This window comes from Coccomyxa subellipsoidea (genome assembly GCF_000258705.1).
Source record: "Coccomyxa subellipsoidea C-169, whole genome shotgun sequence".
Taxonomy (NCBI): Eukaryota; Viridiplantae; Chlorophyta; class Trebouxiophyceae; family Coccomyxaceae; genus Coccomyxa; species Coccomyxa subellipsoidea.
In genome coordinates this window covers 424,899-439,181 of record NW_005178024.1, presented here as the reverse complement: position 1 = coordinate 439,181, position 14,283 = coordinate 424,899, and the positions used below count along the sequence as shown (strand labels likewise).

The following is a 14,283-nucleotide window of genomic DNA, read 5'->3' as shown; positions in this document are numbered from 1 at the left end:
ACAATGAAGCTTTGACAAATGAAACACTTTTGTTGCAACAAAATTCCAGCACGGCGGCAGATTCAGTCTTAAGGACGTCATCAGGGCTGCCATCAGCTGAGTCATGAATGTACAGTGTCCGGGCTTTTGGAATGCCTGTGCAAGGCACTGGTACAGGTGCTGGTTGTAGAGAATTGATTCTACAGATTCATCTGACAAACTCCTGGAGAGCATTCAAACGCATTTCTTAAAGGTCCAAATCCGTTCAGTTCCAATTGGTCCTGTCAAAATTGCACTGCATTTTCCTGATAGAGCGGGACTGAATGCAGTCACATGCGGGCGGTCATTTCCTTTGCTTCCTGAGTCATTTACATCTCTTGCTGCATGGTTCCGCTGCCTCCGGAAGAAGCCGGCAGCCGCTGCTGCAGGTGTTGCTGCACCTGCAAGATGATTTTCATGAAGCCCTGCATCGCCTCCTGCCCCGCCACTTCCTGCACCTGAAGCCCCTGCACCTGCATGCCTTGCATCTGCGCACAGCACACTCGCACCCGTCTGTGTTGGCAATCTGAAAGGTAGTGTCAAGCCAAGATTTGCCTTCCTCGAGCGGAGCGGAGCAGCCAGCATCAAAGAAGCATGCAAAGGCAAAGCCAGAAAATGGCAGGAGTGGCCTGCAATAGAGAAGGGGCTTACATGGACTGCTGGCTGCCCGGCCTGGTGGATAACTATTGGCTGGTTGATGTGCTGGACCAAAACATCCCGCTGCGCCTGCACATAGCAACAAATTCCAATATTAAACACCCTTGCACTTACAAGCAGCGGTGATAAATGCCTCCACAAGACGGCACGCCCGGAACTTTCTTGAGTACAAACCCAGAGAACACTGCATTCTAATCAATTGGCTTAAGTGGAAGCTACCACCGCAGGCATGAATCCGAAAACATGTAGAAATGAGGTGGAAGCCCCAGATGCAACATGTTGCAGACTTGGCGTTTGGCAGTTTGGAGAAAGAAATTGTGCGTACCACACAGAATCCATGTTCGCTGCAGCTGCGCTGTCTGCATGACGACCCATCCACGCCACAGTCCTCATTTGCACCGCATGACCCATCACCATTCCTGTCCCTGATGTGGCATGTACTCTCCACCGTGCTAACCTGCAATTGCAGCCTGGTATCATCAAGATGTACTTCTTTACTTGAAAGACGAGATGCGCAGCGCAGCCCATATGGTGACCATGAATGTGAATATCATCAGTGCCACCTTGCATCCTTATGAGCTTCTACTGCATGGCAACTTATCCAAGGGAAACTATGACCCAAAGAGCTCCCACATGTCAACATGCAGTACCTGCGTGAAGTCTGGGCACACGAGTGCGTCCAGCGCAGACGCATTGGCATGCAGCGTCCCCCACTCAAGCGGCACATGATACACCCTCCTCACGCCCTTTTCCCCTCTGCATTGCAGCTTTCCCAACCCCGGTCCCATCTCTAACGCCCCTCCTGGCCCCCTAGCTTCTAATTCCTGCTCCTGCGCCACCCCTTCCTGAACCACCACCACTTCCTCCCCATTGAAGCTTCTTCCGTCGCCTGCACTTCTCCCTGTTGCAGGAGAGCTGCCTGCAGCTGCAGCCCCGCTGTCCCCTCCGCAGTTCCTAACTTCGGATAGGTCTACCCCTGGTTCTGTGTGTGCACCAGCGGGCGGAGAGTCTGCCGATTGCGTGGTTTGTGATGCATGGGCAGTGGGAGTGAGGGCGCTGGCTGCTGTGCAGTGCGGCAGGCCCCGCCTCATGAGAGGGTGGTTGACCGGGATTGGGTGGCCCTCTGTTGTGAAGACATAATTTCCCCCCTGCACCCATACGAAAGCTCGTTCCAGGAGGCTTTAAACCAGAAATGTTCTTTCGGCACAGACAAGCATTTACATGTTCAGTATGATGTGTAGCGGCATGCAATAAGCAATGAGCTTGTGAGAGATAATCGAGGTTCCTGATTCATGACCTTGTTTCACTCTCTGTAGTAAGAGCATCGCGGTTTGCATTACCGAAAGTTTACAGTAACAAAGAGGTTGTAAGGCACAGACCTTCCAGAAAGAGTCGTTGGCGAGCAGGAAGAGGTACTTGCAGGTCTCTGCCAGGAAGAAGGAGTGCATGTGGTCCTCCTTCTCCATGCTGCCCACGCTGCGCACGCTGGCGTAGCCCCCATCCACCCTGGCGTGCCTATTCAGGCTCTCTAGCATGTGCTGCCCAGCTTGCATGTACGCGACATCCCCTGTCGCCTGCCGCGCCAGACACCTCGTGTTTCAGCATGAAACGGCTTGCTCCCTGGCTTTGGCTCCAATTGAGACACTTCCTCGTGCAGCAACCCCCTAAGAGGAACCATAATCCTGCTTCATGTCTGTTCCATGGTGCGAGTGATGATCGTATGTTCGCAGACGCAGCAAGCGAGAGAAGATGAGGCCCTTGCTGAGCTCAGCGCACAAGCAGGCAGCCTCAGCCCAGGCCTCGTCCCTCTCACAAGTCCCCCAATCCAAATGACAACCACCTTGCAACATTACGCTGGAGAGACGACTGGGTACCAACTCGTCTTGTCTGCTGGGGCCACACTGAGAAGTCGCCATATCGTATTCCCAGCACACATGCCAGAAGATGAATCAGAAAACCGGCTTCACATCCACACTAGTGAGCTGCTCATTTATCAGGATAAATCAGGATAAAGCAGCGGTGCACCTGATGCAAGTAGAAGGCGCTCTCCATGAGCTCAGGCCGGAGAGGGTAGTACTGCTCGGTGGAGTGCAGGGCACCGTTTCCGCCATACAGATACCGCTCAGGCAGCAAGCCAAAGCGCTGCCACACGCCAAAGAAAGCTGCGAAGCTCTCAGCAGCCGCCTTTACATCACCGGCCAGCACCTGCATGCCTGCATGCACATGTCATGCAACAGATCAAAAATTGCCTGCGAATATTGCACCACGACAGCATGGTGACCATGTGAACCCATGCTCTTGGCATTGGGGAAAAAATATGAGACATGCATGAGAACTCTATGATGGCCACTCAGACGAATAAAAACACATCACAAGAAAACATGCTGGAGTAGCACTATGACTGGATAAGCTGCGTGAGGTCAAGACGTTGCCCCTACCTGGCCAGAAGGCTTGCAGGGAGGTGAATTGCAGGTGGGTGTGTGCGCCCATCCAGATGTCTGCCTGTGGGTACCATGTTCCATCCCTGTAGTGTCTGATGGCTGCTGTGTATGCAGCTTGAAACATTTCCCAGTACTCCATCTCCCCTGCATGCATGGTGTACACTTCAAAATATGTCTTTCTGCACGTGCCTTAGTATTATTTGCAGACATGCAGAAATCATCGATAATGCATGAATCATTCCCTCCCTGACTGGTAAATGGCATGAATTACACTGGCACCTGACACCTTTCACAAATGCTGCACATGAGGATAATCTATGAGGAAGCTCATGCACTGGAAAGCCGGTGGGAAGGCTCACCAAAGAGGATGTAGGCTTTGAGCAGGTACTCATAAAAGCTGTCGGCAGATGCACCAATGCCGCCATTGGGGTCCAGCCAGACTGCCCTTTGCATGTCCAGGGCGGTCCCAAACAAGCCCAGGGGTGTGCGCATCGACCAGAGCACTTGCAGCGAGCGCTTGGCATGGTACTCAAACTGTGGCAACCCTGCATGCGCTTTTATGGTCTTAATGCAATCTCTTAGATCAAGCCAACACCTCAATAAGCCCAGGGAAAACCTCCTGGTTGGAGGTGTTGATGACAATGTTTCGTTCCATGGATAATTTAGGTGAACTTTGGCAGAACAAAGGCGTGCCTGTCAGCCGAGACAGCACTCCCATCTCTATAGTGAAGGATCCACATGCAGCTGTGTTTGTCTCAACCTCAGTCTCGTTCTGAAACACCCCGTGCCTCAGGTTCACCCATCCATAGGGCAGCCCTGCACCATAAATGGCACCGAATGGACCCGCAGGTTTGTACTCATGCCAATTCTCTCAACAACGGTGTAGAAATGTGGGCAAGTGTGTATTGGTGTCCAGATCAAAGGGTTGTCTTGCCTGTCGGGCTGGCCATGAAGGCAGGCAGCAGCCGCTTGCCCAGATCCAGGGCCAAATCTAACAGGCCGCCAGAGTAGGCGCCCTCAGGCATGAGTTTTGGCCCATGCACGGGATCGGCTGCTAAAAGGTGCGCACTGAGCAGACCGCCCAGCAGCCGGATGTTCGCCTCAAAGACATTCACTCGCACATCCACATCAAACGACAGCTGCATGGAAACACAGATCCATTGCATTAACCACAATCAATCTGTCTCCACGAACATTTGTTCTACTTGTCCAGCAGAGCATTGGAAAGAGAAGGAAGGTAGGATGTGAAACATTGGTGGCAGTGGCACACATTCTTGGTCAGCCAGGATACAGCTTCATGGAACCTGGCGGCATCCTCGATCACAGCCAGGGTGCTGAGTGCGTCAATGAGCGTCAGCGCTACACCGGAATAGCCCTTGTTGCCTGCCAGTCCCTTCACATTTCCCAACTCGCCTGCAGGGTGAACAAGTCGCTTAAGAGCTTTGAAATCGTTTTTGGGGATGTAGCAGTACACCTGATGCAGCATGGCAGCACAGCAAGAGCAGAAGCTCAGATGCTGGTGGCACCTAGAGAGTCGGTGTAAGTCTTTGCTATGGGCTTCAGCTCATCGTGCGGGAAGGCGACATCCATGTAATTGCTGTAGGCGTGATCGATCCTGCAACAACATGACCGACTGGCAGGTCAGTAGGAATTGACCAACGCCATGAACCACAGGCAGAGGCCCAAAGTACAGCTGAGGCGCTCAGGCGTACATTTCTCGGACACTGTTCTCCATCAAATTCCGCTGCTCCTCTACACCTGCTCCTGGGACACCGATCATCGGATTCAGATAGAAATAAACCGTCCCATCCAGTTCCTTGGATATCCACAAAGCAGAAAGAGACTATTCCATGCAAGTTGCAAACCTCTGCGCTTTGCTCCGATGTTTCCGTGAGAGAAATTCACTGCTGAGAGGATCGCGAGTGCAGCTATGAAATGCATCCTGGCTGTCCCCTGGCGTGTTTTCCAGACCATCATAACAAGATGGAGAGCTATTTTCTTGAGACGAATTGTGTGGTGCTGTACTCGACAATAGCCGGTGATCTGGAAAAATGGTGTCACGCATCATGCCATACTACCATTCGCACTCGAAAGATTCAACCAAGATAGGACGTGATGTCTGCAGTGTCCACAAGATTCGTCTTATTAGGAAGATTGGAACGAACACAACGTAGAGGGCACTTTTCCAGACGATGTCAAATGTGTAACATCTTATCCACTGAAACCTTCTGTATGCAGTCTTGAATCTTGTCGTGGGAGCTCGAAATGGCCAATTCCTGCATGCATGTGCCAAACCTGGGGCGAGCCAATTGAGGCCCTGCCAGCAGTTTCCCAGAGAAGCTGCTTCTACGTCGCGATCGTGGACGATATCTTCAATGCGCTCGCCTACAGCATATTTGTAAATAATAATTCGTAGAATGGACGAGCCGCTGTGTCCACCAACGGCGGTGGACCCCGTGCTGGCCGCAGTGCTGCAGACTTGGCTGCCGAATCCAAGATTGCCTCACTCCAAATTGTGAAGCACACATGACGCTCACAACAAAGATACTGTATCAAATTCTTCTTCATCGTAATGAGGTTGGTGACGACTTCGTCCCATTCTCCAGTGTTCACCGTCGATATCCAGGGCACATGCCGTCAACAAACTGTCCTCGCATTGCTTGGAAGCTTTCGTGGCATAGTAGATCTTGTCATATGTAGGCCTTCATTCTTTTGCATAATCCTTGCCTGCTTCAGATTTATGGAAGGGGCCGAAATCATTAATGAGACAAGATGCCTTGGCTTGCTGGGATTGTCTAAGGTTTACTGTCGCATCTTGCAGGTTATGCCGTCTGTGTGAAAAGCGTTGGACATCGCTGAGTTAATAAATGGAAACTGCTGCACCCACAAGTACATGTGAGTCATTTCCTCTATGTTGCACAGTACTTCTCAAGTGCAGCGAGCACTTGCAAAGTAGTAAAGCACTGACATCAACACAAATGAGATTGCATTGCAGCGTGCTAAGATGTGGAGAGAAGAAGGTGCCCGCCAGGTAATCTATAAGAATTATGGCAAAGCTTTCAGTCTATGGACTGCGGAACAAGATGGCGGCCACATGTGAGAAATTGATTTGGCAGTGGCCCGGCGTTTGGATAGCGCTGCTGCCCAGAGGATCCAATAGGTGCACTTCATATGCTGCTCTCTGGATCACCAGCAGGCGGGCAACATAAGCTCATCATGTGCTGTTCTAGATATCAAGCATTGAGTCAACTGTGCCATCAATCGCTGGCTATAGCAGCACAAAGGTCTTAAAGCATTGCAGTCTGCAATTCACAGATATATATTTCAGAGTTACCCATGCTTGTGACAACATGGTGAAGTAAGTTCACCTGAGTTCCAAGCTGGTCTGTCTCCTGCCATGCTGATTTTCTTAAGCTGTACCCCAGAAAGGATGAGAAGCGTGCATACAACAGACTGCACTCATCAGAACCGCACCAATGTTGTGCAATGTACCATCCCTGTGTGCTGTTTTCCTTTGCACTATTGCCATGACAGCAGCATGATTCATGACATTGCTACCACTCACATGGAGCTCCCGACTCTTGACTCAAAAAATTTATCTGACACAGCTCACTCCCTTTGCCTCATGCGGATGCCGCCTGTGAGAAGGTCTGCATGTGGGAGATTGCAAGAAACACTGCGAATTCAAGCAGCCTGGCGGCAAAAGCCAGTGTGCAGGAAAAGAATGTCACACAGATGACGGCCAGCAAAAACATTGCCAGGTGTGGGAAAGCTAACGCCGCATAGCATCCTTCCGCTGACTGTGCTTCTGTGCACTCTCGCCTCTCATAGGCCCCAAAACCTGCATCAGCATGCATCGCACCTGTCAGATAGATTGGCTGCCACCAGCTCCTTCAGTGATAGATGTGCGCCTAGCAATATTTGAAAACATTACAAGAGAAGCATGAAAGCCACAATGACATGCACATGGCGTTATTGTAATAGCAGACCGTCTGTGAATGGTTTACCTGTCATGATTGGCCCAAAGAAAAGCATCTGGCTCACAGCCAAAACTGCCTCATGAAACGTCGCAATGGCCGCTATTTGAGAAAACCCTTGGTACCAGTCTGCCAAATCTTTTGATTTGAGGCTCTTGAAAGGCTGAGCTGTAAGGATTTGTCGAGCACAGGCTGCGTACATCTTTGCCACAAGGTATTCTGCGCACAGGAACAGCAGCACGGCCATGGAGATGTACACTGAGTAAATGATGTTATACACTGCTGCAGCTGTCATTCTGGCCTTGCAAAGGGCCAGCGAAGAATGTGGTTTTCCATTTGCTGTGGCAGAGGCGTTGGATTCCGCGTCAAATACACCTGCAACAACCAGGATTGTTGTTGAGATCACATCAGCCCATCGGGATACCCCTTGAGGTCTTGGACGGAGGCAATGAATGATAACCTCAAAACATGACCCAGAGGAATACGTTATAAGTGTGAGATGATGATTTTTACGTTCAACCCTTACCGATGTAGCAAATGGTGCCAACAAGAACGCACAGGAGACATGCTCGTCCCACATACCGTAGCCTTGGCGACGGTATATAGAGTGGAAATAGCACGATAGGTCTGTAAATGGCCATTCCTGAGCATTAAGTGAACCAATAACACGATGCTAAACAAGTTTTTATGCAAATTAAGTTGGATCAGCGTATTACGAACGAGGCGTCACCGTTGCCACAGGCGCACGGCGTCTCATTTCACTCATCAAGGCGATTGGAAATGGAAAGTTTTTTCCAATAAGAGCATCTTTTTCAAGGAGAAGGCCTCAGGGGGTGCATTCCCTATTCGTTCATTCAAAGGCCCAGGCCAGAATGATGGATGCCTACAGCGCACTGCGCAGTGCACATGCTTTTTAATATTTACCGTAAACAGTTTTACATAGCATCAGAGACATTTGTGCTCTGCTGATTCATGTTCTAAAGGTTATCGTGGTGCACAAACAAAAGATGATCTACTCAATTTCATTGCTGCGCTACTCAATATATATTGCAGTGTCAATCTGTCCCTGCCATATCATCTGCACGACCTGACATGTCACATGCACACTGCGTCTATCATCAAAAATACCACACAACCAAGACCCCTGGACCCCAATTGGTTTGATGCAAGGAAGCTCTAGCAGACTACACAAAATCCAGATCTCGCCACCAGGGCCCTGAAACCTCACTGTACAACTGCACAATAACAAGCACATCAGATCACACCGGAGCACGGAACAGGCTTGGCCTCTAAAGAGGCTTGGCAGCCACAAACAGCCCCCAACGCTGCTCTCCTTCGCCGACGCGAACCAGCTTGTCGCGCCAGCCGCTCACAATGGCGTCGTGGTCGGCTGCTGAGAAGTCGCGCACGAATTCCTCGCGGCCGGCCTCTGCCGCCTCCACCTCCTTCTTCAGGCACGCCTCAAACTGCAGCACCAGGGGGCACTTGACATCAGCAGGGGGCGCGTGGCGTCAGCAGTGGGCGTGTAACGTCAGCAGCAGACACAGGACTTAGTCAACCTTTCGAAAACAGAGAGTCCAGCAATGGGCCTCACAGATGGCACTGCTGACAAAGTGTGGAGGCCACCAGCCTGTAGTGCCAGGCTGTATGTACCTCAGCCCTCATTGGGGATCACGCAGACATCAATTGCATGAACCACGCAGTGCAAAGTCAGCCCTTCCAATTGTGGCCAGCAGAATAAAAATTTCATGATAATGGAGTGCAAATCTGCCCTTCCCAATTCAGCCCAACAGCCAGCACCTTCCCAATTGCGGTGCCCACATTAAAATTTTGTCCAGTGTCAGATCCCCACCTGCCAGGTGCGGTCCTCAGCCTTGACATCGACAAAGCCGGCCTTAGTCAGCATGCGCCCGTAGTCATCCACGCTGTGCAGGTCGTAGCCGCGCTGCGCTATGTAGGCCGCGAATTTGTCCGACGGCGATCCTGGGGCCCGGCAGTAATCCGAGATCAGCAGCCGGCCGCCCGGCTTTAGCACGTCCAGGAACCTGCGCGCAGCCAGCCAAACAGAAATTGAAAATTAAAATACGAGATTTGATAAGGCATGCACTGTGCATGCCTGTTTGCTGTTCTGCCATGCTGGCACATGCCACCATTTACTTAGCTTGCACACGGCATGCCCCATGCAGAAGTTGGTCTTCTTTGAAGGTGCCGATCTAGTGATGAACTGGTCAAATGCAGGACGTCATACACAGGCGGACGGTGGGCTGCACTTGCCGCACAGCACCTCTGGATTGACAAGACGGCCCCTGCTAGATTGCATACTGATCGCAGCTCAGGCTGAGGGTTTCCAAGCTCAAGCCTGAGACGCGATCAGTATCTGGGACGTCTGCTAAATTGCAGTTTGTGTCATGTCTCCGGCAGTGGGTCTCACCGCTTGAAGAGAGCGGGCTTGTCGTGGATGTGGAGGATGGTGTCGCGGCTGTAGACCACGTCATAGGACTCCTTGGCCATCTCGCACGTTGTGATGTCTGCAATCTCGAAGGATACCTGCACCATGTACAACCAGGTCGTGTCAGGCCTGCAGCTCACAACTCAGAAGGCATTTGCACGATGACATTGCAATTTGAAGGCATGCGCGCAGGTTGTAGCACCCCTGCATCTGCAGATGACCCACATCAAGCAATGCAACAGTGTTACAAGCATGCGGCTTGGCCTTGTGAGCATAGAAGCAGTCAGAAGGTGTGCTTCATGCACACAATGGGAGGACATGGCCTGTGTTCAAGTCAGGCACTTGTGGATTGATTCGCACCTTTTGACCATTGACAGATGAAACAGTGCGCTCCAGTGCTGTAGTCACCATGTTGACGCTCAGGTCCACTCCATGCACAAACGCGCCAAACTTGGCCGCCATGTAAAAGTCTCCCCCTCCTGCAATTAGGCAATGTTGGCCATCAATAATAGCACTTGCAGAGCTACAAGCAAATATCCTGAAGCTGCTAAAGTGCACATTGAAAAGAGACAAGGGGCAGCTCAACGGCAACAGTGCCTGCTGTCACTGTTCCCAGGGGCCCAGAAGCAGCTTCAGCAAAGAATGTGAGGCATGCTTCAACACCATAGCAGAAATTCCCATGCATGACAACACCAGGGCTCTGTAATCGGCAACAGCACTCGTCCAATACTCGCGCATTGCTCTGAAACTGCAAAGTGTATCCCCAAAGAAAGAGGCAACGGGCAATTTCTCAGCAGCTGCTGCATTGCTTGCTGTCCCCGTCTATGGAGGCCATCATGCAGCTTCAGCAACACATTGATATCGGAAAATGCTGGCAATGTGGCGCCGACTCGATTTAACATATGGGCATGTAGACCTGGACAAACACATCAAAGGTACCGAGGTCCCTCACCAATGCCACAACCAACATCCAGCACACGCTCGTCCGGCTTGAGGCCCAGCATGTCCACAAACTCCTGCAGCACAGATTGAACCACTTCATTCCCTGAAATATCCCTTTCCATCTCTGATGCATGCCTTCCATGCTCTCGGGTGACATCAGAGAAGCTGCAAGGCCTGCATACTCTGTACATTCACCCAGCAAACTGACCAACTTGCATGAGACAAATTTGAGCACAACGGGCCACAGCGCAGCAGCACTTTGTGACACAACAGCTCTGCTGTTGGATCAGGGAGCCAAAGCTGCAAGCAGCAACACCAAGGTGCGCCGGCAGGATATCTGCGATTCAAATGTGCTGATACAGTCGTGTTTCGAAAGCATTGCCTGTCCTCGGTTTCTGCATGCCTAGCTGCTGAGCATATGTTGTGAAGCGGAACAAACCTGGTGCGCAAGGTAGTTTCAAATAGCACCAAATGGCAGAGGAAAATTTCAATGCCTTCAAGGCCAATCCTTGGTGGTCACAAAATGCTCTGCTGCTAATGGAAAACATTCTGGAGTAGCAACAAGGTGGAGAAATAGGAGGAATATGCCTAGGCCGCACCTTGGTGGTTTCCAAGCCGCCGGTGGAGACAAAGCCGGGCCCGAAGATGCGCTCGTAGCGCGCGATGCCGTTGGAGCTGTACTGCTGCGTGTCCAGAAATGCGCGGAAACTGTCGCGCACGGGCTCAGCCGTCACCACCTTGTTCCATTTCCAACAGATCTGCGCGGGAAAAGCTTACAAAATCAAGGGCGGGCTTGGAATACATTCTTATTTAACAATATCAGAGAGACTCCGACCAAGTCACAACCCTTGGATCTGTCGTGCAAGCTGCACAAGACCCAGTAATGAAAGGCACTAAGGAACTTGTGCAGAGTCTCAGCAGCGTCTGAAAGAATTTTGATTCAATTCAGTTGGCAGGCCAGCCCTGTGTGCATCGGACTTTCATAGTGCGAGCTGGCGCACCATCCATCACATATGATATGGGGCAATCTTCTCAGCATTCCCAATTTTACAAGACCATGCGGTCAACGGATGTCCACAGGACGAGATCTGCAGGGGATTCCTCATTTGATGACCACTGACAAAGCAGCTTAACAGCTGCTCGAATCCACAGCAAAAGCCAGCAATCCCTGGGCAGCGCACCTGGTTCTGATTCTTCTTGATGCGCACGTAGGTGTCAACGCACTTGCAGGAAATCAGCTCAAAGTGCGCGTAGCGCCCGTCGGCCTCACGCGTCTCCACGCTGTCAAAGATAGCAAAGTAGTCGCGCGGGTTCCTGCGCACCCAAGACCTTGTGAAATGACACTCATGAATCTCTGTCTGTCTCTACTCCCTCTGTCCTGAGAGTGCTCTTCTTCTGCCAAGATTCAGCCCAACGCCCAGGACATGTGCACAGTGCAAAACCAATTAGGAGGGTGATGATGAGCCAGCCACCCATCCTACTTCTGCAATACCGCCTTGACCCAATGTGCCATTCTGGCAACCTCTGCACAAAGTGACAGTGCATGCAGGGTCTCGGCATGCAAGAGGAAAGGGTTGAAGGGTATTAACATGTGAGCGCACCGGTAGTGGGTGGGATTGTTCTTCCGCGCCTTGTCGCCCGACTGGCGGAAGCACGACTCGCGGAAGAACACCGTGCCGCCCTCAACCACCTGCACGCACACAGATATTTGTTCATGCTTCATCACATTTGCTTTTGTTATATGGGGCAGGTTGCAGATTTCTCACAAGAAGCCCGAACACCCGGCCCAAAAAATATCAATTGATGCATTTGTTGGCCACATTCTCAGGACCACCATCGGGAAGTGTGCTCACAGGGTGCTCACTCGAGAAATGACCCACCAGGTCGTTGCTCCTTCACCCTTCACAGCAGCTGACCTCGAAACATCTCACATTTCACATACGGCAAGGTTGTAGTGGAGCACAGATCATATCTGGACCAGCACTGCCAGCAGATGCAAGCCCAGAAGATCTGCAGCGCCACGTCCCCACCGTATGCGAGAGGGATTGCGGGCGTCCCGCACACCAACGCACCGCAGCGCAGCATCACATGCATGCAAAGGAACGGGTCAGGCCTGGATTGCATGCGCACCCAGGTGAGCGCGTCGCCGGCAAGCTTGGCGACCTCTTTGTCGGACAGGTACATGAGGAGCCAGTTGGAGAAGACCACGTCCGCGCTGCCCGCCGGCAGCTCCAGCTCCGTGGCATCGCCCACCTGCCAGCGCACGTTGCGCCTGCGCACACAGCAGCAGAACAGTGACCATCTGCGTGCATGTATATCTGCACCAGGCCGGTGCGGTCTACGTAGGAAATCATGCCGCCCGGCGCATTGCTGCTGAATCCTGCCTCACACGGTTATGGTGGGGAGAAGGGCCAGGATTGAGCACAGTCCCTCATTTTAGGAGAATTGGAGCACCTTCAAAGCACAGCCAGAGAGCCGCCGCGCCATGACCATGTTGTGCATGGCCATCTGGAAGTCATGGGACTGTCTATCTGCAGCGGCGCCGACAATTGCAGATGTAGATGCATGCAGGGCAAGCAACCGTCAGACAGTAAGCTGCATGCAAAGTAAGAAGGGGGCACGGTGCACGCACCGGTGGCTGTTGGCGCGGCGGTTCTCGGCGATGAGGTTCTCCATGAAGTCAACGGCCAGCACGCTGCGCGCCGCAACTGCCAGCTCGCCGGTGAAGCGACCAATGCCGGCGCCCAGCTCCACGATGCGCGCGCCCTCCACGCAGCCCAGCATCGTCAGCACCTGCCGGCACATGTGCGCACATAAGTCATCCCCACGCATGCATGCGCCAGCCCCGTGCAGCTGCGGAGTGTCTGCTGCCTCCTGCGCCTCTGGCGGCACCGGGACAAGGCTTGTGTAAGTGTCTGCCTGTCAGGTGACCGCCGAAAAGCAGAAGCATAGGTCAAATCCCCCTTTTATGCAAGGTGGCGCTGTCTGGGTCGTTGCACGTCTGGACGGTTGATTGCCGATCAGAGAGAGCCCTGGACATGTCAGGATTTGCCAAAGAGAGGCACCAGCGTTTGTGATTCCTGGCCAATGCAATTTTCAGCCAATGCAAATTTGAGAGCTCACCAGCAAAAGCCCTCGATCGCAAATGACTAGGCACACAAGCAAGCATTCCGGCAGAGCAAAAGCAACCTGCTTTGTTGGGCCCTCTAAAACACTTTTTAAAACACTAAAAATCACTAGTGTGGCCAGTCTGCCTTGCAGCTGTTGTATAGCGTTCTTGCCGCCGTTGCTGGGTCCATCCTAATATGGAGCTTTCTCAATGTGATAATTGGACTCTTTCCTGCTTTGTACAACACAACACAGATCTAAACTTCATTCCAAAGCGTTACCTCAGGTCTTTCCTCCTTGTCGATCACCGATGCCTGGGAGTCCAGCATCATGGCCTCAACCGACGCGGTAGCAGAGTGGTCAGCCCAGTAGGATTTCTGGGCGGCGCGCTCCTCAGCGGGTTCCTTGGCATCGATCCGACCATGTCCAAGGGATCCCATCGCTTCAAAATAGTTTGCAGCTCTTGAGAAAGTTATATGAAGTTCCCTTGATCACGATCAGCTGCCGTGAATTGCCTGCCTTGCTCTGTCGAAAGACCTGCTGCGTCTGTTGTGGGCTTTCCCACGAGGCTGCATAGAGGATCACGAGGAGAGGATATGATTTGTCCGTAACATCCAAAGTTTAGCAGATCTCCTTCTCAGAGAGCTCTGTGCCAAGTCAGCTACCCGGCCGATGAGCTGCCAGATTATAA

The 14,283-nt window shown here is 52.1% G+C and overlaps 2 protein-coding genes across 2 annotated transcripts; both read right to left on the bottom strand.

Annotated features, from left to right (window-relative positions):
• Positions 1–149: 149 nt before the first annotated feature.
• Positions 150–4,896, bottom strand: COCSUDRAFT_54651 (seven-hairpin glycosidase; the record flags this gene model as incomplete). The annotated part of the gene is made up of 14 exons (XM_005643811.1): positions 150–506; positions 670–744; positions 1,001–1,132; positions 1,326–1,421; positions 1,782–1,823; positions 2,055–2,249; positions 2,701–2,888; positions 3,114–3,260; positions 3,476–3,661; positions 3,810–3,904; positions 4,113–4,255; positions 4,387–4,529; positions 4,643–4,731; positions 4,829–4,896. 14 exons carry the CDS (start codon positions 4,894–4,896, stop codon positions 348–350), a joined length of 1,758 nt encoding a protein of 585 aa, XP_005643868.1. The 3' UTR covers positions 150–347.
• A 3,486-nt stretch (positions 4,897–8,382) lies between these two features.
• COCSUDRAFT_19591 (S-adenosyl-L-methionine-dependent methyltransferase) lies at positions 8,383–14,032 on the bottom strand (the record flags this gene model as incomplete). Its single annotated transcript, XM_005643810.1, has 11 exons — positions 8,383–8,559; positions 8,946–9,138; positions 9,525–9,640; positions 9,918–10,021; positions 10,495–10,558; positions 11,084–11,242; positions 11,666–11,798; positions 12,086–12,174; positions 12,615–12,756; positions 13,117–13,277; positions 13,874–14,032. 11 exons carry the CDS (start codon positions 14,030–14,032, stop codon positions 8,383–8,385), a joined length of 1,497 nt encoding a protein of 498 aa, XP_005643867.1.
• Positions 14,033–14,283: the final 251 nt, after the last annotated feature.